Source organism: Poecilia reticulata, chromosome 1 (genome assembly GCF_904066995.2).
Source record: "Poecilia reticulata chromosome 1, P_reticulata-male-v2, whole genome shotgun sequence".
Taxonomy (NCBI): domain Eukaryota; kingdom Metazoa; phylum Chordata; class Actinopteri; order Cyprinodontiformes; family Poeciliidae; genus Poecilia; species Poecilia reticulata.
This window is the reverse complement of record NC_088830.1, coordinates 27183079-27210484: the sequence shown is the minus strand read 5'-3', so window position 1 is coordinate 27210484 and position 27406 is coordinate 27183079. Positions and strand designations below refer to the sequence as shown.

Below are 27406 nucleotides of genomic sequence, written 5' to 3'. Positions count from 1 at the left end.
GAAAAAATAATAGTTATAATTAAACTATTGTACATTCAAAGTTAAAGGAATCACTGACTAAAATCAAGCTCATACTTCTAGCTCAAAAATTATGAACAAGTTAATTTTGACTTATTTCAAGAGTACCAAGATATTTACACTGGAAACTAAATCAAAAATATTTGGTGTGTATTTGTGTTTTTGCAGTGTACAGCCTTTGGCACGGCGTTCAAAGCCTGCAGTATAGTTTAAAAACCTAACAATGTGCAGTACGCTCCAGCGCCCTGTAAAAGCAAGAAGTTCAATTTCAGGGTTTTCCAATAAAATGGACAAAGACGGCATCTGTGTGATCACATTTTATTCATTGCCGTTTCGATTCCCACCCAGACACGTATATAGATGAAACATCCACGACGTGCACACAGGCTCCGCCCACCTCCCCGTCACAGCCATCCATTGGTGGAGAAGTCCCGCCTCAGCAGCTGAGTCTCTGCCTCTGTGAGCGGCTGTAGAGGAGACCGGCAGGCGCCGCCGTGGTAACCAAACCACTCCATCGCCTGCTTCAGGGCAGGAACTCCCAATTTTCTGGTCACCTAGCAACAAGGAGCTTCAGTCAATTTCTATACATCCCCATCATTATATGGACTGCATATAGAAACGATGGCAGCGAAAAGGAAACATGTGAAGGCCTGATATTTGGTGTGACTTCAGACTCATGAAGCGGCGGGAGAGCGAGTCTGCCTGGGCCGTGACATTTATCACTCCTTAATGAACCTGTTTGCAGCCTTAAGCACACTGAGCAGCCGAATCAGCCGGACCCAGAGAATCTCTGATCAGAGCTCAGCACACCCCTCCATCCGACATTCACCACAGCTCAAAACAGAACAGGTTTTAACTGAGCCCATTCTGTTTTTACTCACTTCTACTGGTGAAGCTCATCATGTCGGAGCATGAGTTGATAAAAATTATGCGATTAAACTTAAAGGTGATCGTTTGCGCTTCTTTGGACAAGTTAGGAAAGTTCTATGGTCTATGCAAAACCTGATCATTACAGTTTTTGCACAAAAATCGTAATTAGATAATGAGATTTTAACCTGCTCAGTTCTGATTCGAGTTCCTTACAGAATGAGCTGTTGTAGGGTGTCTTGTCACTTTAAATCCAAATTAGCTGCTGCTGGCCACGCCCCCAACTCAACGTTTACACTCGCACACAAAAATGGCTGAAAACAGATGCGTAATTATGGAACTGTACCTCTTTGAAAAGCAGAAGTAGAGCCTCCTGCGCAACCAACAAAAATGCAGCGAGTGACTTCTGGATGGTAAGTCAACAACAAAACACTTGTCTTTTCCAGCAGCCATTGTACAGCGCTTAAAGCGGTAAAACCAGTTGACCAGACGTGCTGGAGCTTCGCTGTGGTTGCTAGGTGATGAGCTGGGATGAGATGTGGTTGCTAGGTGACGATGCAGCTACCGTTGATTGTGACTTAATCGGGAGGTTTTTGAAATGTCTCATTTTACAGACAGCAATAAACATTAAGTTAATTACCATAAATTGAAAACAGTTGGTTAGTTTTTTAAAAGCTGTTTCCAGAAATAGTAGAAACCCAAATATATACCAACAAAATATTTAAAAAATCCACATTTTTCCTGCAGCTCGTCCAGGGTAACAATGGTTTTATTATCTGGTTCTCTGATTAATGCTCTGCTTGTCTGAGATCCTGAACAGTCATGTTTTAGCAGATTGCAGGTTGTGCTTTCCTGTCTGGTATCAACGGGACGGACTGAACAGAGCTCTGATGCTTTATGACCCAATTCTACTTCAAACTTCTCCACATCTTTCTCCCTGATCTGTCCGCTGTGTTCCTCAGTTTTCATGATGCTGTTTGATCAGTAATATCCTCTAAGAATCCGCCAACAGAACAGCTGGACTCATAAAGAGATCAAATTACACTCAAGTGGACTCTTATTCAGTTTTTATGAGATTTGGTTGAAGTGGATTTTATTCATGGAATAAAACTGACAATTTGAGGCAACGTTTTGAGACAAACATGTTTACTTTTTCACAGTTTTCTGATAAGAGTTAAAACTTAAAAAAAAAAAAACTTTTCAAAAGAAAGCTTCAATTTGTCTTCCTTTAGCAGTGTGTACTCTCACAGGTTTTCAAGTTTGGCCTCGTTTATTAAATAATGTCAAAGATTTGACACTTTTTGGCTTTTTTGGTTAAAAAAACAACTTTTAAATAATGTGTAATTATGCACCACTTCGGTTTGTTTTGGTTCGTAATATCCCAATAAAACTGACTGATGTCTGCAGTTGTAGTTTGAAAAATGTAGGGAAGTCCAATGGACAGTAAAATACCTGTGAAGCCACTGTTCACGATAGAAGATGCACATTAGCAATGTTGTGATACAGCAATCTGTAATAATCCGCGGATTACTTGAAAATTACTGTCTTGTTTCTGTAAATTCCTACAGTTGATGTTATTTTACTGTAATAACCTCTTCTTTTCTTGGGGTAAATATTTTGTCACATGTTCTGACAGGAGTGAATATTTCACCCTATAGATTCAGCCTGAAAGTGATAAAATGTGATGAAGCTCAGTCTGACGCCGTTTGTGGAGGTGTGGGTGCCGGTTTTCTGAACTGGCGGCTCAAGCAGCGCAGCAGATGGTACTCACGGCTGCGTTGGGTTCAATGAGCCGCTGCTGCAGGACTTTGGCTTCCTCCCAGCGCCCAGACCGACACAGACGCTCCAGTTCACACAGCTCCTGGCCCAGAACGTTGGCCAGCGCGCACACGCCGCCGACAGCACCTACACGCACACACACGCACACACACACACACACACACACACACACACACACACACACACAAAAGTACCAGTGAGAGTTCAATACACAACACACAATGTGATCTTTGCACATTTGCTTGCTGCAATTCTAAATATAAATGTATATTTTAAATTAAATAGAATTCAATTAAATTGAACGGTTTTCCTAAATTTCAAATTGAAACTTACAAAAATGTGCTGTAAGCAGTTTGGTAGTAACTAGTTGCAACTTTACTAAGCTGTACTTTTTACTTTTACTTCAGTAATTTTATTATGACGTATTTCTACTAATACTTGAGTAAAATTTCTGGATTTTCTACCCACTGAATAAAAAACAAACGTGCAGTTTTTGTTAAAGTTTTATAAGGTTTTTATTGAAAGAAACTGAGTTGGAAAAAACTGATTTTGCCTGATTTTGTTATTTGTTGCTTATATGAATTATTGGGATTTTCATCCTTAAAATACCAAAATTTCCACTTAAATTTATATTTTGGTCCATATGATGATGTAATTTTTAAATATTAAATTATTGATCATTTGATCAGTTACTCAGTACTTGAGTAGACTTTCAACCAAATACTATTTAATGTCTTGGATGGCTACTTTTACTTTTATTTGAGTAAAAATATATTGAAGTAGTGCTATTATTACTTGAGTACAATTTCTGGATACTCTGTTCACTTCTGGCTGTAAGAAAAACATATTTTGTCTACAGTCCAGTTGATCACAAAAGAAAGTTAAAAATTTTCAAACCTGTTCAAAACAAAATAATTTGCACATGAAAACAACAGGACTAAGGCTGTTCTTCTTCATGCTATCCAATAATGACAGTGATTGGAAAATCCCCAAAAACAAAAACTACACTTTTATTTCTGGAACTTGCCATGCTGACATCAAACTAGTGTGATTTTGTATAAAAAATAAAAAAAATTAAATAAATAAAAAAACGTGACATTTCAAAGGAAAGTTGATTTGATCAAATTAAAAAAGACTTGGAAAAGCTTTGAACTGACAAGTCAGCAAACCAGATCTGGGAAGCCGCTAAGTGCTGCAGCGTGTCAGCAGTTTTCATTTCCCATCAAAGCTGCAAGATTTCTATAAGACCTCAACACACCGCCTGCAACATGATGATCATGAGGATGAACTTGGTAATCAGAGCAGCAACACACACACACACACACACACACACACACACACACACACACACACACACACACACACACACACACACACACACACACACACACACACACACACACACACACACACACACACACACACACACACTGACCGCATGGATGTATTTCCTTATGAACCTGTCTGTGCCAACTTGCTAGCTGTGCTAATCCATCCATTCCGCTTATCCGGGGTCGGGTCGCGGGGGCAGCAGCTTCAGAAGGGAGGCCCAGACTTCCCTCTCCCCAGCCACTTCTTCCAGCTCCTCCGGAGGAATCCCAAGGCGTTCCCAGGCCAGCCGAGAGACATAGTCCCTCCAGCGTGTCCTGGGTCTTCCCCGAGGCCTCCTCCCGGTGGGACATGAACTCCTCACCAGGGAGGCGTCCAGGAGGCATCCTGACCAGATGCCCGAGCCACCTCAACTGGCTCCTCTCGACGTGGAGGAGCAGTGGCTCTACTCTGAGTCCCTCCCGGATGACCGAGCTTCTCTCCCTATCTCTAAGGGAGAGCCCAGCAACCCTGCGGAGGAAACCCATTTCGGCCACTTGTATCCGTGATCTTGTTCATTCAGTCATGACCCAAAGCTCATGACCATAGATGAGGGTGGGAACGTAGATCGACTGGGAAATCGAGAGCTTCGCTGTGCTAATCTCTGAGCTATTTGCATTATTTTTTGGACTCTAGGTTTCTGTGGGATTTAGAAAAAGGTCTTATTTGTGATTGCTGAAACATTTCTGTGAATCAGCTGAATGTTTTTGATCATTATCCTGCTTAAAGACCCAATAATGATCTTTTTTCAGTTTACTGAACGTTAGACTTCTTACCTCTTTCCCTAAAATGTCCTGGGATTTCTCCAACAAGGTTTATTTGTTTATTTAAGAATCCACATTAGTCTCTGAAGGCCATTCTTCCAAACATTACAATAAAAATCATTTAAAGACATTTTGTTTGTGTCGATTAGACACAAACAAAATCATATTAAACACGATTCAAATTAACTGTTTCAACAACTTACGAACATACCTTACCACACAAACAGTTTCAACCATATCAGAGCTAAATTCAGTAATAATTATTAAAGTAATTTGCTATTTAAAATTATTAATTTTATTCATTGTTTGCATTTTACGTTCCCAGGGTTTGTGGAAGGTAAACAGGCCCACAGCATCACAGATCCTCCACGAAGCTTAACAGTGAGGCGTTTGTTCGCGCATTCACGCTGTTCTTACGGATGCGAGTGGACTGGAGACGCTCCAGAAACAGGAAGTGGACTTTTAACCCTTTGCAACTACATCACTAAATCATTCGAGGCGCCATGATGCAAAGTGAGGGACGGGAGTATTGAACAGAGCGACTGAAATTGTTTTCCAAAGTTTTTTTTGTCTGTTTATTCACGGTTTCTACTCGTTAGAGTCGAGCTAATTTGTAACACACCTGGTTGGGGCTCGTAGACGGCGGTATTTACAAAAACTAGAAACAGCTAGCTTAGAAACCGACCCGTACCTCCTCCCTCCTGACGTGTTGATCAAATTACAGACTTTGTCTGAATTCACACGGCATGATTTTTATCACTATGTCATAAACAGCGTCTCCCTTTACACCGGAGCAACATTAAAAACGTACAAAAGATGAGATGCTAACAAGTTTTTTCCGTACATGCTAGGCTACATAATGGTACGGCACTGTTTCCATGGTTACTAACGGTTAGACACGTACCTTCTCCATTCTACGATATTTGATATCTTTTCTAATCATGCTTACTTATAAGGTATATGAACGTTAATCTTCTTACCCTGTAAAAAGTGTTCGCTGCAAATCCGCGATTACACCGAGGGCTGACGGTCATTATTATTGACAGCTGGATCTTTTCTCATTAAAAATTATCAAATAAAGATAATAAAGTTTGGTTTTCACCAATCTTTTGCCTATTTGTGGTGCCGACCGCGCAGCACCCTGTGACAATTTTAAAAGTGAAATCAACTAAATAGAAGCGATCTCAGGTTAGATGTCTGTTTTTAGACTAACTTCAAAGGAGAACATTGGTTGTTTTGGCGTCCTGGACAGCGTGACGTCACGTGTCAATAGCGCAGTGCATTCTGGGTAATTGCAACCAAATGTCTCTTTTTTTAAAACCAGGAACAAAAGAAAAATCCCAAAACTGCTAAAATTTGATTTACATTTTGTGAAGTAAGTTGGGCTGAGTTTCTTCTCCCGAGGTTTTTGTGTCGTTTCCTTCAGTGGCTCCCGGTGCAGCGCCATCACAGGCGAGGAGGTGGAACAGGTTTTCTAATTTGGATCGTTTGACTCGGTGAGAAAATTAACCGCACCAACTGAACATGTAACAAAAGTTGCAATTTTGGTCCGAAGTCGAACCAGGTCTACCAGACTATCAGTGCAATGTTTTCAAATCAAATCCTTGGTTTTTCTAGATTTTCTTGTGAGAAATGTTGCTATAAAAGTCTCATACTGACAAATGTTTCATGCACATCTGAAAACAGACGCCATGGATGTGTGTTTGTTTGAAATCTAAAACTGTGTTTATCATGACATCTTCCATGCTGATTGGAGAGAAGAAAAAAACCCTCCAGATTAATTAGATTCAATAAGAAATGTCTTCACATGTATGGCTGTAGTGTAAAGGCCTCTTGTTACATGAAATCTTAAAACAATTAGATATGGTTATTCACCCGGGTTCTAGTTGAAAGGAAGTACAGCTGATGGTTCCACGTTGAGGAACAACAGCTCCCCTTTGGGGTTTCTTACCAACACAATAGGCAGCCATCAGAAACCCCGCCGAGCCCGCTAAAACCTGGAAATCCTGCGCCTTGGTTTTGTGAACAATCAGGCCAATCCGTGTGATCTGAGGAAACATGAAAAAAGAAAACGAGAAGAAAAAAGTCAAAAGCAGCATTTCAACGTCGGTTCCTCCCAGCTGCTAGAGTAAATATCTGCCGGTGTATTTAAATCCCAGGAGAGGTTCCCACCGGGGACTAAGACATGCCTAGCATCTCACAGGGTAAACAAATCGCTCAGCAAGAGACAAGCATCATCTCCTCTCAGAGCCAAGGTCTTTTTCTTTTCTTTTTTTTTTTTTTTGGGAGGAGGGGATCGTTCAAGATTCAAATCAAAAGAGGGAGGAGAAGAAATGGAGGAAAACAGATAGTTCCCAAGAGAACCACAAAAAAAAAAAGAGGATTTAACTTCAAACGGTGGTGAGTAGGACTGGAGACGCTCATGAATATCTTCTCATGAATATCGACTCCATGTTTTGTTTTGCCTCTTTCAACTTTCTTTTGTCAATCTACAAACTGAAACCCACAATCCAAATAAACCTGAAATGTTCAAAGGGACGCCGCGCGCTCCGCAGGGAAAACCTGCTGAATCCTGCCTCAGCCTCCATTAGCGTTCCCACTGACGGTGTATTTATAACCACAGCCTGTCAGTCACTTTCCTCATATTAGTCATTTAAAACATGCAGGACTGTAATTGATCAGTCAGTCAATCAGGTTACAGGAGCTCCTGCTGGTTGCCTGAAAGCTGGAGCACTCTGGTTCTGCAGATAAAGCTCTAATGGGGAAAATAATACTGCAGGAAGACGATGATCTCCCCAGGCGTCAGGAAGACTTATTAGCTTTTATTTCCTTTGGAGTCTAATTACTGCTGCTAGCATGCAATGTGCAGCTTAAGGGCCTGGGAAAACATACCTGTTGGATTCATGAATTAAGCATTTATTATGCTGTTCAATTACAAATGTAGTTTATGTTACACCGAAGCCGAGAGCAGATGTTTTACATGTACACTTTATCCTGATGGTTTTCTAGACGTAACGGGTTAACTTCCTGTTTTCTTGACATAACGGATTAACTTCCTGTTTTCTAGACGTAACGGATTAACTTCCTGTTTTCTAGACGTAACGGGTTAACTTCCTGTTTTCTAGACATAACGGGTTAACTTCCTGTTTTCTAGACGTAACGGGTTAACTTCCTGTTTTCTTGACATAACGGGTTAACTTCCTGTTTTCTAGACATAACGGATTAACTTCCTGTTTTCTAGAGATAGCGGGTTAACTTCCTGTTTTCTAGACATAACGAGTTAATTTTTCTTTCGAGATAACAAGTTAATTTTCCATCTTCTATACATAAGTTAACTTCCTGTTTGAAAAACGGGAAATTAACTCGTTATCTCAAGAAAAGTGGAAGTTAGCTTGTTATTTCAGAGATAACGAGTTAAATTTCCGTTCAAGATGACAAGTTAATGTTCCATCTTCTTTACATAAGGAGTTAAATTCCTGTTTGAAATAAGTTAATTTCATTTTAAGGGCAGAATCAGGTATTACAAACACAGCAATAGTTTCTTATAGATTTAAAGAAGAATTGGCTAAAGTCAAAATCGGCAGGTCAAAGTTTTACAAAAACATTCATTGCATTTCATAATATTCTATGTCCAGTTTCTAGTACACTTGAAATAAGAGAAAATTAAGTTACAAGTAACTTTTCAGAATGACAGAGGAGCTTCGTTAATCTGGCAGATTATTGTTTCACTTATAATACGGAAAAATGTTTTACTTTAAGAGAAATAATCTGCCAGTAAAATTTGTACTGTTAAATGAAGATTAGACAATTATTGACTGAAATACATCTTGCCGAAAAGATACTTGTAAGTTAATTTTGTCTTATTTCAAATTTACTACGATATTTGCACTGGAAACTAGACAAAAATTACTTGGTATGTGTTTTTGCAGAGCCTAAAACTGGCCACGAATTTTGAATCTTTTCTCCTGTAATGGAAACAAAACAAACAGGAGAGACTTGAAGAGCCGTTCAGGTGCAGAATAATGCAAACCCAACGGGAGCGCTGAGGCAGTTTGATGCTTTGGTTGGTAAAACACAAGTGTTGCGTTCTTTTTCACTATAAACACTCCGGCGTTTGAAGGACTTAATCAATAATCCAGAGTAAATACTTCTTATGTTTTGCTGACATTTAGACCGCCACTGAACTGTCAAAGAGGGATTCAGGATTTATTAGTGTTTCATTTTCCCTTCGTATACATTTTTTAGTGCATTTATTGTTATTCATTCATTGTAAACATTAAAATGTTTAATCCAAAGAATCCCTAAGAAGAAACTCACACATACTGTTACCAAAATACATGGTTTGTGTCATTAAATGTGGAGTTTTGAGGTGTAACATGGATTTTATGCAGGTATTTTAAGGTTAGCTGAGTGGTATGAACACTGTTTAAAGTTGAAGGTAAAGCGAATTCAAAAATAATTTCTGTTGGAAAGAATACATGAGGGTTTTGATCATTTCACAGAAAAAAAATCTTAAATTCATTGCAAGTATTTTCTGCTCATTGCCATTTCTACCTTTCTTCCAGGAATACATGCTCAGAAGATAAAAACGAAGCAACAAATAAAATCGTTGTGATTACTTCAGTGAGAGAGTTTTGATTGTCTTGAAGGAGAATAGAGGTTCATTTTGTATTATGTTTTCTTAGAATAACGTTCTGTGGAGTTTGCAGACCTTGGGGTTCATTCACCCACAACGTCTGCAGCAGAAGAGAAAAACAGAAAAAGCAACAGTTCAATATGTGCCAAGTATCAGGAGCTTCACTACGGAGCATTAAACTTTAAATCAGAGGGTAGAAAATCCAGAAATTTTACTCAAGTAAAAGTAGAAAGTACAGCTTAGTGAAAATACTCCTAAAAGTAATTTTTTTTCAAAAACCTTACTCAGGTGAATGTAACAGAGTAAATGTAACTGTTCGCTGCCCGTCTCTGTTGTTCTTCATCACGCTGAACAGTCCTGCTCTGTATGTGAGCAGCGCCGCTCTGCCGTCTCACAGCCAAGTTCACAAACATGTCATTTCCCAACTTCTTGCAAACACTTCCCACATGGACAAAACGGTATGAAGACCCTGACGAGAGCAAGGCGTTCTTCCTCCTTCCGGCACGCAACCCTGCAATCAGGCAGCACCGGAGAGCTGGAGGCACTTTGGTTTCTGGCTCTTCAGCTTCTTCAAACGTGAAGAAGCTGCTGACAATCAGTCCATCTTTTCATAAACACAACAGCAAATTGCTCATTTTTGAGCAGGAAGTCGATTCAAACCCGTCTGTTTGGTCCTTGACCAGTTAGTTCCTGAGTTCATTCCCACTTGTTGCCATTTCTTCCTGCTTCTATTTTAAACCAGATGTTTTATACTTGAACCATGAAAAAGCAGTAAATTTTTTTGGTAGTGGGGAAATATTTGATAATAAAAAGACTGAATTTACTTGTTAAAATGCAAGGATAATGTGATGTAAACAATATTTTGAATATGCTTCTTTAAGCAAACAAAGGAAGTTTGATTTGTGCCACTGAACTGCACACAGTAGCTTCAAATTCAAAAACATTTTATTGATCTCAAAGGTGAATTAAATGTTGTAACTCAGTGATTCAGATTCTTCAGAAGAGTTATTGTAAATAGTGATGACTGTTGGCAGGAAAGATCTCCCGTAGAGGTATGTGTTACAGCGAATCTGAAGGAGCCTCTGACTGAAGATGCCGTTTTCTCATGAACAGGATGGTCAGGATTGTCCATAATTTTCTTGATTTTATGAAGAATCCTTCTGCATTTCATCATATTTTCAAATTTATTGATATCAGTAATTTATAGGTGAACATTGGCGAGGAGTTGATAATTATTCTGATGATGTTCAGGTGCTGGTCAAACAGTTTGAATATCATGAAAAAGTTGATTTAAATCAGTAATTCCCCCAAAAAGTAAAATTTGTACATTATATTCATTCATTACATACAGACTAACGTTCATATACTTTACAAGTATGACAAGTATGATTAGAAATATATTAAATATCGCATTATGGAGAAGGTACGAGAGTCTGAACGTTGGTAACCATGGAAACAGTGGAACGCCGTGATGTAGCCTAGCATGTATGGTAAAAACTGGTTAGCATCTCGTCTTCTGTACGTTTTTAAGGCTTCTCCGGTTTAAAGGAGAAACGCTATTTATTAAATAGTGACATAAGTCATGTGGTGTGAATTCAGGCAAAGTCGGTGATTTGATCAACACGTCAGGAGGGAGGAGATACAGGTGGGTCGGTTTCTAAGCTAGCTGCTTCTAAATACCGCCGACTATGAGCTCCAGCCAGGTGTGTTACGTTCACAGATAAATTAACTCAACTTGAACAAGCAAAAGTCATGAATAAACTGGTAAAAACAACATTGGAAAACAATTTCAGTCGCTCTGTTCAACACTCCGTCCCTCACTTCACATCCTGGCGCCTCGAATGGTTTAGTGACGTAGTTGCAAAGAGTCAATATCAGAATAAAACCTGTTTAACGTCGACGGTGTTGATATAATGAATATCAAGTATCAAATCTCTCGTTCATTAATTTTGCTCTCTTTTCAATAAAGGAAAATGAACTGGTTAACTTTCATGGCTCCTTGTTTTGTGTAACATAATAGCGACAGTTTGTAATATAACAAAAACTAGGAGGGAAAAGATGCTTTATGACGTTAATTTTGTTTAAATCTGGAAATTAAGTGGATAAGCGAAAGAACAGGAGAAAAAGTGTCACTGCAGGTGAAAGGTCAAAATTAAAGGTTAGTTGCGATAAAACATTTGACCTTGTGAGTTGAATAGATGTTATCCTCACTGTAAAGGTCAAGTGCGATGACTTTTTCCATTCAGCTTCACTGAAAGCCTGGTCGGCCCTGCAACTCCGTCCATTCATCTGCACATAACTGCTTCTTTTTATTCAGCCTTAAAAAACATCGGCCAGCTATTGAATTTAAAAAATAATAATCTATACAAAGTCTGGGATATTTCAATTTCTGGGAGGCTGAACTGATAATTAAAATACTGTGCATTCACTCAAACAGAAAAAAAAATATAAGAGAAAAACAGAAGAACATGATGCAGACATGACAACATCATCTACGGATTTTAGACAAAGAACAGTCAACTTGGAAAATTGCAAATTTATTTACACGCATTCAAACTGAATCAGCTGCAAACTGATTATAAATTCAGTAATAAATGACTGACTGGGATTGAAAGATAATTTATAGTAAACAAAACCAAAGAACTTCAAGGATAAATTGTGATTTACTGAGCGAGTCGTCACGCGGTTCTGGGTGTTTACACACAGTAAACCTTCAGCAGGTGACTCTCTTCTTCCTCATATCTGTTTTAGATTTCAAATTAAAACAAATATGTTCAGTATTTTGTGGTAAAGGAAGACTCTTTAAAAATGTAGGGGACATTTTAGGATAAATCAATCATGTACTATGATAAATAAAAACAAATCAAAACCCAGTGGATCAGAAACTGATGTGAAATTAAGAATTAAGGAGTTATTGTTGACGCTGCGATGTGGTTTACGCTCCTTTGGAAACGTCTCTCAAGTCTCAGTTTTTTTTAAAACCTGTTGCAACCTTTTTCTAAAACAGATAGTAATTCTGTTTTAGAGCTAAAGTTGAAACCTGGTCTATTCAGGTCAAAATTCAGGTTGCAGTGATTGGTCAGAAAAAATGCAAATCGTTACGGTGATTGGTCAGATTTGAGGAAAACTCACAATGACTGATGAAAACCGCAGAAAATGTGTGAATGATGAGTAAATTTGTATTAATGGACAACGTAGTGACTTCCAGAAGGGACTGATTGTTGCTCACTGGGCCGAATCTCAAACTGCACAGCAGTTTAGTCACAATGAAAATGTTTTTTTTCTGTTTGCGTATTTTATGATGTTCATCTGCTGAATGGCATTTTGATGTTTTCTGAAAATGAGAACTTGTTTCCAATCAACTTACGTGGTAAAATTAAATAAAATGTAAAAAATAAAAAACAACAAAACCCCAAAGACGACCAGAATTTCCTCCTGAAAAGCTAAACTAAACTAAAAAGTGTCCTGAGCTTACGTCTCCTCCGCTGTCCTTGAGGCCCAGGATGTTTGGGTGCTGAGACAGCTGCACCACGGCGTCCACCGGCAGGTCCAGGCCCGTGTTGGCCGGGACGCTGTACAGAACCACTGGCACCGGGCTGCTGTCTGCCACCTGCAGGCCGGAGGAGGAACGACACGTCTGAACCTGAGAGCTTTACTTTGTTCTGAGTCCATCTCTGAACATTATGTCACTCTTAGTCAACATTTGGTTAACTATTCCAATAAAACTCTTCTGACCCTAATGTATAATGTTAATTATGATAAAAGCAGACAGGTTTTCAGTAAAATAGAAAAACAAGCCTCATTTTTTCATTTCTGAAAGCATTACAGGCTTTGAACAAGTTTTAAAAGCTAAAATGTATGAACTCGGTTTTGCTTTTAATGTTTTTGTTGCAAAAGTTTTTAAAATGTCCATAACATTCAGGGTGGCACAATTATTTTTAAAAAGCTCTATGGGGGTTTTAAGGTTTTATAGCGCCACCAACAGGACTTAGACTGACAAATCACTGATCAGGCATAACATTATGACCACCCGGTCTGAGAATACACATCCTCACAAGCTGCAAATCTCAATGCAGTGTGTACTCTGACATAATTTTGTATCTAAACTAGGATTAACTACAGAGATTAAACTCCTTAAAGGCGACCTATTATGTAAAATTCACAATTTGGGTCTCAACTGTTTCTAAAAACAGCCAAAGCACTTAAAAAAAGAAAGAAAACGCCTACTTGTTTTTTGGGAATGTGATCATGTTTATTGGTTTTCGGAAGATGACCCTTTTCAAAAATGATCGGAATGTAACGTCACAAATCAGCAGGCACTGCGTTACCTAGCAACCCCAGTGAAGCCCAGCCTGTTACCTAGCAACCCCAGCTGAGCTCCAGCATGTTTGGTTGGTGGGTTTTACCTCTATATGATCTGTACAATGGCTGCTGGAAAAAGACAAGTGTTTCATTGTTGACTTACCATCCAGGAACCGCAAGCTACATTCTTGCTTATTGTGCAAGAGGCTTTACTTCTACTTTTCAAAGATGTACGGTTGTAGAATTGAACATTTGCTTGCAGCCATGAGTGTAAACGTTGAGCTTATTTAACTATAAAGTGACAGGAGGCCCTAAAACAGCTCAAAGTAGGCATTCCTGAGCAGATTTGTGGAAAAAATGTAATGAACATATATTGATCTATCCCAACCTGTTCAAGAAAGCGTAATAAGTCACCTTTAACATGTCTATTTTTTATGTAATGCTTAAAATTTAGTCTAAACACTTAATATTTAATCATTTAATTAAATTCTAATTATCTCTCTATCTCATCTAGCCAGTAAAATTTGACCTTTACTCACCGATATCCTGGACTCACCCAAATTACCTCCTTCTGGCAAACTTACAGAGGCATAATATTCACTTCTTGTCTATTACTCAACGACGTAATAATCAATCTTATGTCAGAAGTCATGATTATGTTTCTGCAGCGAACCTGTCAGCTAACCTTTGTGAAGTGATGAATGAGCGCGCGGCTGTCCATCTTGCCCTTGTAGAAGCACGGGTTCACCACGAGGACGGCGTCCGCGCCGGCTGCCGCCATCTTGGCTGTGAGCTGGACGGTGGCTCTGGTGGCTGGACGGAAAAAACACAGAAACAAAACAACAGAGTCACTGGCAGAGGTGGGCAGAGTGCAAAAAACCTTACTGAAGAGTAGGACTACTACAACATACTTTTACTGAAGAGTAGCACTACTACAACATACTTTTACTGAAGAGTAGCACTACTACAACATACTTTTACTGAAGAGTAGCACTACTACAACATACTTTTACTGAAGAGTAGCACTACTACAACAACATACTTTTACTGAAGAGTAGCACTACTACAACATACTTTTACTGAAGAGTAGCACTACTACAACATACTTTTACTGAAGTAAGAGTAATAATAATAATAATAATACATTTTATTTGTAGGCACCTTTCTGGACACCCAAGGTCACCTTGACATAAAAACAAGCAAATTATAAAATACATACCGATAATAAAAAACATAAAAACACAAACAAGATTTATAAGACAGTACAAAGATAATTAAAGGTTGTATGCTAGTTCAAACAAATGGGCTTTGAGTTTGGACTTAAAATATTGCAAGGACTCGATGTTACGGAAGTCAGGTGGGAGTGAGTTCCAGAGTTTGGGAGGAGAGCGGCTGAATGCTCTGCTCCCCATAGTGACAAGACGAGCAGGGGGAACGGTGAGCTGGACAGAAGAGGAGGATCTGAGGGAACGAGTGGGTGTGACAATGTGAAGGAGGTCCGAGAGATATGAAGGTGTGAGGTTGTGAATTACTTTAAAAGTTTAGAAGAAGTATTTTACAGTTGATGCGATATGTGATTGGAAGCCAATGGAGCTGTTGTAAAATAGGTGTGATGTGATGAATTAAAGGGGTTTGTGTAATGATACGAGCAGCTGAATTTTGAACCAATTGTAATTTATGCAGAGTTTTCTGTGGCAGACCAAAAAGTAGAGAATTACAATAATCTAAACGAGATGAGACCAAACTGTGGACCAGAACAGCAGTGGAGTGGGGAGTGAGAGAAGGATGGAGACGGCGAATATTTCGGAGATGAAAATAAGCTGACCGAGTGATTTTATTGACATGGGAGGCAAAAGAGAGGGTGCTATCGACGATGACACCCAGACTCTTAACCTGAGGGGAGGGAAAAATGGAGGAGTTATCAACTGAAATGGAGAAATTATCAAGTTTACTTAGTATTGAATTAGTACCAATTAAGTGAAGTTCAGTTTTACTGGAATTTAATTTGAGGAAGTTAAGAGTAAACCATTGTTTTATTTCAAGAAGACAGTCAGTGAGGGAGGAAAATGGAAGCATAAAAGTTCATAAAAGAAAGTAGCCGTCCAAGAATGACTCAAGTAAGAGTAAAAAAGTATTTGGTGAAAAGTCTACTCAAGTACTGAGTAACTGATCAAATTATTAATTAATATTTAACAATTAAATAATCAGACAGAACAAAAGTTAAGTTTAGCATATTTTGGTATTTTAAGGTAAAAAAATGACAATTCATTTAAGTAAAAAAAAACAAAACAAAATCAGACAAAAGAAAAAAAATTCCAAATCAGCTTCTTTCACTAATAAACTTATTAAACTTTAATAAAAACTGCAGGTGTGTATCTGTGTCTAGTGAGTTTTAGGTTAAAATGAGTTTGTTTTTCATTCAGTGGGTAGAAAATCCAGAAAATTTACTCAAGTAAGAGTAAAATTACTTCATAAAAAATAGTTACTAGCCAACTCTGGCTGTTGCTTAAGGGTTATCAGCAGGGGTGAAAGTAGTTTTAAATTCTTGGGGGTACTATGACAAAAAAAGAAAAATAATGTACATATATATGTTTTATATTTTTTCTTTTCTGCAGAAGTCAGAAAAAAACTAATGCATGCTAAATGTCTCTGGACATCCTGAAGGTAAACACCGACTGACAAGAAGACGGACAGACATGAAAACACATTGAATTATATTATGAATGAATTCTGACACTTTTAAGTTATTTGCAACACCCTGACTAACATTAGTGGATGTATATTCGGCACTATTACAAGTTTTAAAGTAGTTTAATACAAAAATCCTCTTTGGCCGTCTGAGCCACCTGCTTTCCTCCCGCTGCAAGGCGGAGATCAGCTTCTCCTCCACACAATCGCAGCTTTCCTCCCACCGCGCATTTTCTTGAAGCTCAGAAAAATCACAATCAAGCTATAAAAATTAGCTCAAAAGAAGCTTCTTCTTCTTTTGTATCAGAAAAACAACTCGAGTTAGGTCGCATAGTAAGAAGCGCAGCAAATGGCGCCTAAAGGTGGGGCGCAGTGGCGCAAAAAGTGGGTATGCAGCGTATGCAACGCATAGGGGCGCAGCACCAGAGGGGGCGCCAAAAACTCCGTCTGGAGGGGGCGACCAAACACTTCAGAGCGCCTCACGCTCCTTCACCTCGCGCACATAACGAGGTAAATATAGCGAGTTTTACCCTTCACGTATCGTTGTCTCGGGGGTGTAGGGGTCGGGCGCCGATTTATGTTTTCGCATCCACCTGAATAATGTGTAGTTGCGCCACTGGTGGGGCGCTATACCCCCCCACCGCCAGGCAGCACCGTGCTACAGATCCGTGCTACAGGCTCCGGAGCCGGGCTGCTGAAGTAGAGCCGGTGGAAAAGGGACATTAAATTTTATTCACAAACAATTCTATGTTGTTAGTTGGGAGCGTACACACGAATAAAACGTAAATACGTCTGTAGTTGAAGGGCCCATTTCCGCCTCCTTCTCTGCAGTCCGCTCCAACTCACGTGACATGACGTTCGAGCTTCAGACTGTCATGTCACCTTGCTGACGTCAGCTGCCTTGGGCCTATGCAACACACCAGTGACGTGGCTAGATAAGTAAACTGTCCTGTGACGTCACAGAGGGGTTGTATATATATCTATATATATATATACATAAGATCTGTTATTTGTATTCATCTTCATTCGCATAGTATCATTATTGGACGTTCGAGAAATTTTACAATGAGTTACTTTGTGAGATTTTCTAATTGGATTGGAGCTGGACTGGGGATCAACAATCTAGGACCAAGAAAACCAGCCCAGAACTACAACATAGAGGCATTTACATACAACACAACCCTCAAAAAAGCGGGAATAATTCCAAATTACAACCTGGTTGAAAAAACAAGAAGATTTTGTACAGGAGTGCCAATGTCTGGCGTTGAACTTATAAAAGCTTTGCATTTACCAACTGAAATGAAATCCTGTTCAACTCAAACGCCCCGCAATGTTTTTAGATATGGTAGTATGCCTCTCTTCCGACTTCCAGATTTTGATGAAGTGAGGAGGCCTAGAAGCAGTTGAGGCTTCTAGGCCTCAACATGTAAGGTAAGGTAAAGTAAGTAAGGTCAAATAATTTTATTTATATAGCATATTTTCTGCAACAAGGCAATTCAAAGTGGTTTACATGAGTTAAAAGGAAATACAAACAAAACTAGAAAAATAGCTGTTCCTAGCGAAACAGCCGTGAGAATGCATATTTGCAGAATGATTGCTGCAGAAATGCCAGAAAAAGTGGAGTAAAGCTTAAGAAGTAGAAGAAAGCAGAAGAAATAGAAATAGTTGAAACTGTTGAACAGTGAAACAAATAAAAAAAGCATACATTTAGTAGAAGGAGAAATTAGTACACAACCAGAAATATTTGAAGAAGTGAAACATAGCAAAACAAAGCAAAAAGGAGCAAAAGAAGCATATTTGCAGAATGATTGATGGAGAAATACAAGAAACATGAAAACAAAGATTAAGATGTAGAAAAAACAGAAGAACGCTACAGTCATACATTGTAGAAAAAGTTTACGTACTGAAATTTAGAAGAATTCAGCAGAAGCAGGAGTTTGTGTGCAACCTGAATTATTTGAAAAAGTCAAAAAGTGAAACAGAGCTTAAGAAAACGCATAATTATCACAGGAAGTGGAAATTAGTACAAAACCACAAATCATTGAAACAGTTGAACAGTGAAACAGCAAAATACATAAACTAGCAGAAGCAGAAATTAGTTCAACGTCAGAAATGGTCAAAACAATTAAACAGTGAAACAGCAAAAAGCATAAATTAGCAGAAGAAGAAATTAGTACAAAACCAGAAATAATTGAAGTGAAATATAGCAAACCTAAAAGCATAAATGAGCAGAAGGAGTAGAACATTTTGATATATGAATTGCAAAAATTGATTAAAGATTGCAGAAGACCTTAGCAGAAAGTGAGATCAGTAGAAATAGAAGGCATACAGAAAAGTAGATAAGCAGAATGAATAGAAACAGATAGAAACAGAGCACAAGAGAGAAATATATTGAAGGAATAGGAGAAGGTGTGAAAAGCATAAATCAATAAGCAAAAGCAGAAATTAGTACAAAACCAGAAATAGTTGAAACAATTAAACAGTGAAACAGTAAAAAGCAAAAACAAGCAGAAGCAGAAATTAGTACAACGCCAGAAATAGTTCAAACAATTAAACAGTGAAACAGCAAAAAGCAAAATTAGCAGAAGCAGAAATTAGTACAAAGCCAGAAATAGTTGAAGAAGTGAAACATAGCAAAACCAAAAGCATAAAGGATCAAAAGAAGCAGAAGATTTTGATATATGAATTGCTAAAATTGATTAGAGATTGCGGGCTGCACAGTGGCGCAGTTGGTAGAGCCGTTGCCTTGCAGCAAGAAGGTTCTGGGTTCGATTCCCAGCCCCGGTCTTTCTGCATGGAGTTTGCATGTTCTCCCTGTGCATGCGTGGGTTTTCTCCGGGCACTCCGGTTTCCTCCCACAGTCCAAACACATGACTGTCATATTAATGTGTCTGTCTAAATTGTCCCTAGGTGTGAGTGTGTGTGCATGGTTGTGTGTCTCTGTGTTGCCCTGCGACCTGTCGAGGGTGACCCCGCCCCTTGCCCAGAATGTTAGCTGGAGAGGCACCAGCAACCCTCCTGACCCCACTAAGGGACAAGGCTGTAAAGAAAATGTATATATATATATATATATATATATATATAGTCAGCTGTTGCCTACCCCTACCTGTGTGGTATACATATTTTTCATTATTATATATATTTTTATAATGTATTATAATGTTCTGTTAGGAGAACTAAGCACCAGATAAACCATTTGCTCTGAACATTGATTTATTAAAGTTGAACAATACCAGGGCAGCACATAATATAATAAAGTCAACACTTTTAGTCCTTAATCAACAACTACGTCCCTCTCAAAAGTGTCTCAACAATCTTTGTGTAACCAGAAAATGCCTCCTAACTTAAAGGAACAGTGACAGTACAACAGCACTAATGAATATTTAACAATAAATTTAGATAGTAATTATAGATTAATTACTATCTAAATAATTAATCATTACAGTATACACATAAAACATACATATTTAAACAAGTGCTTGTTTTAACAGTGTTGCTGTGAAATGTTCAGTGCTACAGCAGCAAAAATCAAAAACATTGAAATTTGATACCTGGAACAACAGTATAACATAAACTGATATAAACACATGGCCATGAGCCAAAAGTGTATCTACAGTGTAGATACAGTGTATGTATATATATATATATATATATATATATATATATATATATATATATATATATATATATATATATATATATATATATATATATATATATGTGTAGCCCTGGGGTTTGGAGAACCATAAGAAGTGGGGTTTATGTCTTCCGATATGTAACTGGGGTTAAGAATGGGTAATGGAGTTACATAAATGTATATTTTGGTGATTTACCTATTGTAAAGTACGGAGAGGGATGATTTCCTGTGTCCGAGAGTAACTGAGATTTACGAGGTGCAGTGAAGTGTACGGGGGGAAGAGAGACGAGAGGATTCTGGGAAGGAGAGGAGAACGAGAGCGGAAGGAGAGAGGGGAAGAAAAAAAAGGAAAGAGGGATTGGAACCTTACGAAAAAGAATTTGTGTAAAACATAGTTGGTGAGTTAGAAATAAGATTATACGCGGAGTATAGTTCACAATTGAGTAATGGGAAGCGAGGACTGTTACTAATTAGAGGACACTACAGCGGAGCCCGTTTTTGGGTAACGCAGCAAGATGGCGGGGACGTTTCCCTGAAGATAAAGAAAGCTACAGGAATCCTGCGTGGAGACGCTATAGGAAAAGAAAAAAAAAGAAAGTGGACTCGCGAAGCAGCGGTGACGGTGAGGACGTCGGCGGAGCGAGCCGGTTTCTGGGGTCCACCCGGTTCCAACAAGAGGAACAGTAACAAGGACTTTGCGTTCGTGTCAGCGAACTCGAACATCAACAGGCCTGCAACGGAAGCGTCAACGGGTATTGGACTGTATGTGTGAGAGTGGGCCCTGTGTGCGGAGATGTGTAAAGTTATATGCTGAAATGGGAAGTTGGTGTAAGTTTAAGAACTGTTAATGTTTGTAAATATATATAAGGGGTTATAGAGACTGATATGTGTTAAATTCCTACCAACGTTCAGGGTAGATAGAAGAAGCCAGGTTTGTGTGTTGAAGATAAATAAGAAAAAACAACTTTGTGCGTGGATGTCTGGATTATTTTACTGGGAAGGTAAAATAATCCAACAGTAGTGGAGTAACGGCTACTCATATGAGGTAAACCTGCGTGGTATCTACCTGAAAATCACGAACCCAAGTAGCCACCCCACAAGTGAGTTAAAGTTCTGCCCCTGAGAACAGGTGATGGAGCAGTGGGGTGCTACATATATATATATATATATATATATATATATATATATATATATATATATATAAAAAATATATAAAACTTCTTTGTGTTCTTTGGAGTTTCTGTGCTGATTAATTTTTTTGCGAAGCGATAAAAGCTGGTAGCTCTGAATTGCTACAAAATAAAGCTGTATTTCCTTCAGTCCACTGGCTTCAATGTTGACACCTTGAGATGCCATGAGACCTAAATTCTGAACATCATGGCATGAAGTGCATCTCTGGCATATAACCATTCATTTAGCTTTTAAACTGGTTCTATTGATAATCAGTATCAATCATGACCTGTTTGTTCTGAAGATCCTGCAGCTTCCACTTCTCTTCCTAACATGGCGCCTCCTCACCCTGACTCTAATACTGACAGGAGGAACCACAGAGCTCTGTTAGGTTAAAAGCTCATCTTCTGAAGTTGGGATATTTTTCCTCCAAAAAGTTCCAGAGGAATCACCTCAAACCAGAAGTTGGACTGGATTTTATTTCACTGTCATTTGTGAATGTTAGCTTCTCATTTTCAACAGTGGAGCTATAAAGGTTGAAAAAGGTTATTATTTTAGAGAAAGTCTCATCAACATCAATATTTTCACTAAATAAGAGGCAAAAAATTGATTGATAAAGGAAAAGTCTCTCAGACTCTCAGCCCGACCTCACCAAACTATTTTTTTATATTAGACAATTTAATTTCACATAATTATCGCGGAAGAAGCCATTTGTTTGTTAAATACTTAATGAAACATATTTACCGTGTTTGATATTTCTTATAAATGACGTATACCCACAAAGAACGATTAGTCCAAGTTTGTTGTTTATTGAACGTTCAGAAAATACAGCGGCTGTGATGAGCCACAGCAAAGATAAACAACCCGAACAGATGATCAACTCTAAACCACTTGCACATTTTTACTCTCCATCTCTTTCTGTAATTTAAGCATACCCGTTGTTATGGCAACCTCCTGCCATAACAACGGCAGAACAACTCCAGAGATTACGTTAAACAATATAACATTCAGTCTGTTACGATATCAAGCTTGCAGGCTTGATATTTATTTTGCGATCAACACAGCGGAGGTCGATTAGTTCATTTTAAACTCCTGCTCTGCTCGTTATTTTGGTAATGGAACCGAAACGCACAGAATTGCGCAACACCTTGCTGAAACAATAATTACTGAGATTATTATTGTTGTTGGGTCATTAATTTGAACACGTTTTGTTGATTTTTCTGTTGTTTTTTAATAGAGTTACGAACGTTTTAACGTTTTAAGTCAGAGGACGTGCTGGTCTCAGCGTCCTGGCGGCGTTCAGTTTGTCACCTAATGCCGAGATCGACTCAAAACCTTCCGCGATCGACGTGTTGCACCGCTGCTCTAGCAAAGCACGAACAGTTCAGAAACAATATGAAATGGGAAAAAAGTTATTTATTAACAGATGAAGTCGTGTTTCAGATTGTTCTTGAAAAACTAATCACTCACGGCCGATTAATGGGTGAACTCACGGCAGTACCCTGCTGTACCCCCTTACTTTCACCCCTGGTTATCAGTCTATCAGGTTCAAAAACCTTCAGAATATAACATCACAAATCAGCAGGAACTGGGTTACCTAGCAACCCCAGTGAAGTCCGGCCGTTACCTAGCAACAAGCCTGGCTTCAAACAAAGCTAAACCATGAAAACGCCTTCATTGTCTTTCATGGATGGTCGACATTCCTCACAGAACAAAATTCACATTTTGCAGGTTTTCTAAAAGGCTAAAAGCAAAACTAAACTCAAAGCTCTGCAGGGGGCAAAAGTTTCTCCACAACAATGCAAAAAACTGAGTGAAAATTATTTTAACACCTTGATAAGAGTTCAAGCTGCTGCTGCAAAGCCTGGCACCACCAGTCATTAGAGGCGAATTAATGCTTAATAGAGCCAGGATGGCTTTTTGTCCTAAATAAAACAATCTAAAAACAGCATCTTATATTTACTCACATTATCTTTGTGTGAGATTAAAATGTGTTTGATGATCTGAAACATTTAAGTGTGGGGAAAACAGAAAAAAGATAAAGCTTAATTAGCTTTTACCTTCAAATTAAAGAAATAAATTTGTATTTCATCAGTTCAGTTTGAGCTAAAGGTGAGAAAACATTTCAAGACTCTAAAAACTATTCATCGTTTCCCATTGTTTGATTCCAGAGGATGCTTTTAGGTATTGCTGAATTTTTAATAAAAATATTCATATATTCCTTTTTGAGTTATTTAAGCACAACAAAATCGAATGTGCATCTTAAACGCACTATGAAGATTTTAAAAAAGTGTAAAAAGTTGTTTAGAAGCACAGAAATGACAAAATATGAAAATCTTGTGCAACCTTTGTCGCTGCAATCTAATTTAAACTTCCTGTTCCTCTCATGCGATTCTATAATCACACAATTTCCTTTTAATTTAATTAAAACACTAAAGCTTTCAATAAAAACATGTCTGATTAAAAACGAGTGAAATACATCTTATTGTAATTGTTCTTACTGACCCTCTGTGACTCCAAAGATTGGATTTAACCGAACCAATAATTAACTTCATCAAGAGTTTATGCTGTTTTTGAAAGGATAAAACATTTCCATGTTTCATTTAAACATTCGTGACGGCGTCTGTGGTAAAACTGAAAAGTATTTTAAAACTTAAACTTACATTTTGAGATGTTTTTTTCCTAATGAGATCTACCTAACCATTAAAAATTGTTTTTTTCAATCTTAAACTGTAATGTGTTTGAAAATGAGAAAAAAACTTTAAAAAGTTGAAAAGTTTGGAATGAAAATCTGAACATAAACAGAAAACATTAAAAAAACTCACATTGTTTTTACTTTGCAGTTACATTTTTTTCTCTAATTAAAGTCAAACATTATTTTTTGTGCTTTGCTGCTGTACTAATTATTCAAAACACTGGATGGAGAGAGTTTGTTTTTTATGTCTTATAATAGTTTCCTCCTTACAAATCTAATTGTTTTTAATTATTATTATTCTGGACGATCAAAGCATTCTGTGAAAAGGAGAGAAACGTCATGGTTTGATTCAGAAAGCTACAATTTGATAAAGAAATTAATTGTTAATGTGACATTTTCTCACTCAGCCACTCTGTCATGCAAACATATAAACAACATTAGCTAAACGAAAACAGACTAAACATGAAATAAAGCTGCCAAAAAGAAAAAAACAATATTTAATGAATCCATATGAAGAAAATACTTGTGTGTTTCTGCATTTAATGACCTTTCAAGCAGCTGACCTTGTTTCCACAGGTAAATAAAGAGATTTCTGCCACTCCTGATATGATTTTATGATTCATATTTACACCTGTCTTACTCTCAGCACATTAGCTGCCGCGCAGTTACAGGTAACATAAGATTCGTTGCACAAAAACCAAAAAGCGTTACCCAGATGGTGCCGCACACACAGGGAGGACCGTGTTACATTTCAGAACATTTCAGGCTTAAATGCACATCGAAACTCAATTTAAAGGCACTGAAATAAAACCTTACAGTGCTAAAAATCAAATAACCAGCACACATGATGACATCATAACCTTTTCACTTTTAGAGGCAGAGGATAATTTTGGGATCAAAATAATAATAAAAATACTTAATTGAGTTTCTTCTTTTGCTCTAATAAACTTCATCTTTAAGCTTAGCATAGTCTCACAGCAAAATAAATAATCTACAGTCAGAGGAATCATAAAACAATCACATTTACCAGGCAATAAATAAATCATAAAATATGGTAAAAAAAAAAAAAGCAACAGAAGAAAATATGGGGCAACATTGACATCAACATCATCAGGAATAAATGGAAAGCAATTCCTGGCAAATGTTGCCATGCCGGTTGAACGTTGCCCAGTTTTATTTTCCTCCTAAAATATGTATTTTATTCATGTTAAATAGTCCCGTTAAAGGGGCAGCAAGTGAAATGATTTTTGTATTATTATTATTTTAACATGAGTGGCTTTGTGCTTCAGTAACAAATGAAATCGTTACTGGTTTCTTAACGCTGCCTGACTGCGTTCACTCTGCTACTGCAGAAAATGACAAAGCAGAACTTTATCCGTTAGATTTTATGCCATTTACCATGAATTAAAAATTAGATTAAACGTTAACAGTCACATTTTTAAAATGAGTTTTTCATAAATCCTCCAGTATTCCAAGTAAATCAGAAATTGATCAAATGCATATTTTGAACTTTTCTTTGTACCCAACAGATCTGAAAAGTGTGTGTTTGTTGTTAATGTGTGTATTTATGTCTATTAAACGTGTAAACAGAGTCTAATCCCACCTACATTCACAGCCTGATCCGGCCAGCAGCAGCTTCCCCAGCGGCAGGGACCGTCTGACCGCCGCCACCACCTCCACCCGCTCCTCCTCCGTCAGGTACGGATACTCACCGTTGGAGCCTTGAACCACCAGACCTGCAGCAACAGAAACACTCTCAACGTTAACCTGGGACTCACACCATGGCTTTTTACTAAACATCTGAGCCGCATATAGTTGTGTCTACTATCTTCTACTCTTTAAGTCAAATAAATTTAAAGTTTTAGATTTTCAACCTAAATGTGAGTTTGTGAAAGATAAACCTACAGCAGTAAGTTGTGTTAACTTTTTATTAATTTAGTCAAACCTCCAAGAGTTGAACAAACTAGAGTTTTTAGGTTTGCACTTAAAAAACTGAAAGAAGAAAAAGACAGGAGTGGGAACTATTTCCCAGAATGCTTAGCGGCATGTTTCTGTTTCCTGAGATGGAAGTGCGTTACATTGATCTGACTCTGGTGTTTTATTAAGGTAAATGTTTATCTTAAAGCTTGAGGATAAAGTCCTGATCACACTAAATGTTTTAGAGCTGAATTTAATAAAATTCTTTATCAGATCATACATTTTGTTGAAACAAGAATTCAAGTTATTCTAAAGTAAAATAAGCAAAATGTCAGTAAAGATTTCAGTCTCTAGATTTGCAAAGCTGATGGTGAAAAGCCCTCAAACATTTAACCTAAAAATTATTGAGTAAAGGGAACTGAATACAAACAAACACCACAAGTTTTAGGTTTTTATTTGTGAACATTTAACAAAATCATCCATTATTATCCTTCCAGTCATGTTGGTGTATCACCTGAAATTTAAGTTTGAGGCTGTGAATTAAAAAACAGAAGCCATTCTTGCTCATTGGGATAACGGAATAGTTCTGGTAACTTATGGAGAACCTGGACAGCACACAGTTAATTATTATTTTAAGAGAAGTGTTTTGTCTTTGTTATTTGGATGATGTGTAAAATTTTAATTTCATTATGTTTCTGTACAACGACAATAAAAGGCATTCTGCTTCTGATTTGCATCGTTTAGTTTTGCTATGTTTCTGTATTGTTTTATCTTTATGTGTTTTTACATGAAATAAATCCATAAATAAATAAAAACGTAGTACCAACTCAGGAACGGTAGGGGGCGACAGACAAGAGTTTTTGTGCGTTTCTTCAACATTGAACTTTGTCTTATTATTATTTTTTTTTAACTTAGGGTTGAAAACCAACCAAACTTATTGCAACACTAAAAACAACAACATGTATTTAATGCAGACTTTCTGGTCCAGTGTTTAACATGTGAAGGATCATTATTGAAGCATTACGGTTCGGTTTGTCTGAGCTGAGCTCCAACCTTTAAACGGTATCTTGTCATATTTCTGCAGGTTCTCCTCCAGCCTCTGGTAGTCTACGTCCTCCTTGGCGGTGAACGGAGTGGCAATGGGGGGGTAAATGCCGCTGAGATCCAGCCTGGCGGCGGCCTTGTGACTCACGTTTCGTCTCCACGGTCGGTACCGGACACCACAGCGTGTCCAGACCCGGACACAGAGCATGCTGAGGCGGGCAGAGCGGCTCGATCCGCTCGCTGTCTGTGCAGCTGCTGCAAACCAACAACCCTTATCCAGCCCAGTTAATCACTAACTGTCCTTTAAACATTAGCAGATTCGGGTTTGAACAGCTTTCAAACTGACCAGAAGCCACTCGATTTTTTTTTCTCCTTTTGGAGCCGCTTTGCTGCAGAGGTCATGTGACAGAGATGACCTTTGCACTAAAAGCAACGCGCTTACTTAAAACTACCGCCAATACTTTAAAGATTACTTTTCTGCATATTAATACGGACGTCTGGCCTCGCCCACGTAGACAAAG

General features: G+C 38.1%; 1 protein-coding gene across 1 annotated transcript; it reads right to left on the bottom strand.

Moving 5' to 3' along the window:
- Positions 1–320: 320 nt before the first annotated feature.
- Positions 321–27406, bottom strand: hoga1 (4-hydroxy-2-oxoglutarate aldolase 1). Its single transcript, XM_008418299.3, has 7 exons — positions 26895–27406; positions 25532–25660; positions 14420–14547; positions 12908–13042; positions 6748–6844; positions 2657–2790; positions 321–572 (listed from the first exon to the last, which is right to left on the bottom strand). Exons 1-7 carry the CDS (start codon positions 27091–27093, stop codon positions 423–425), a joined length of 972 nt encoding a protein of 323 aa, XP_008416521.2. The 5' UTR covers positions 27094–27406; the 3' UTR covers positions 321–422.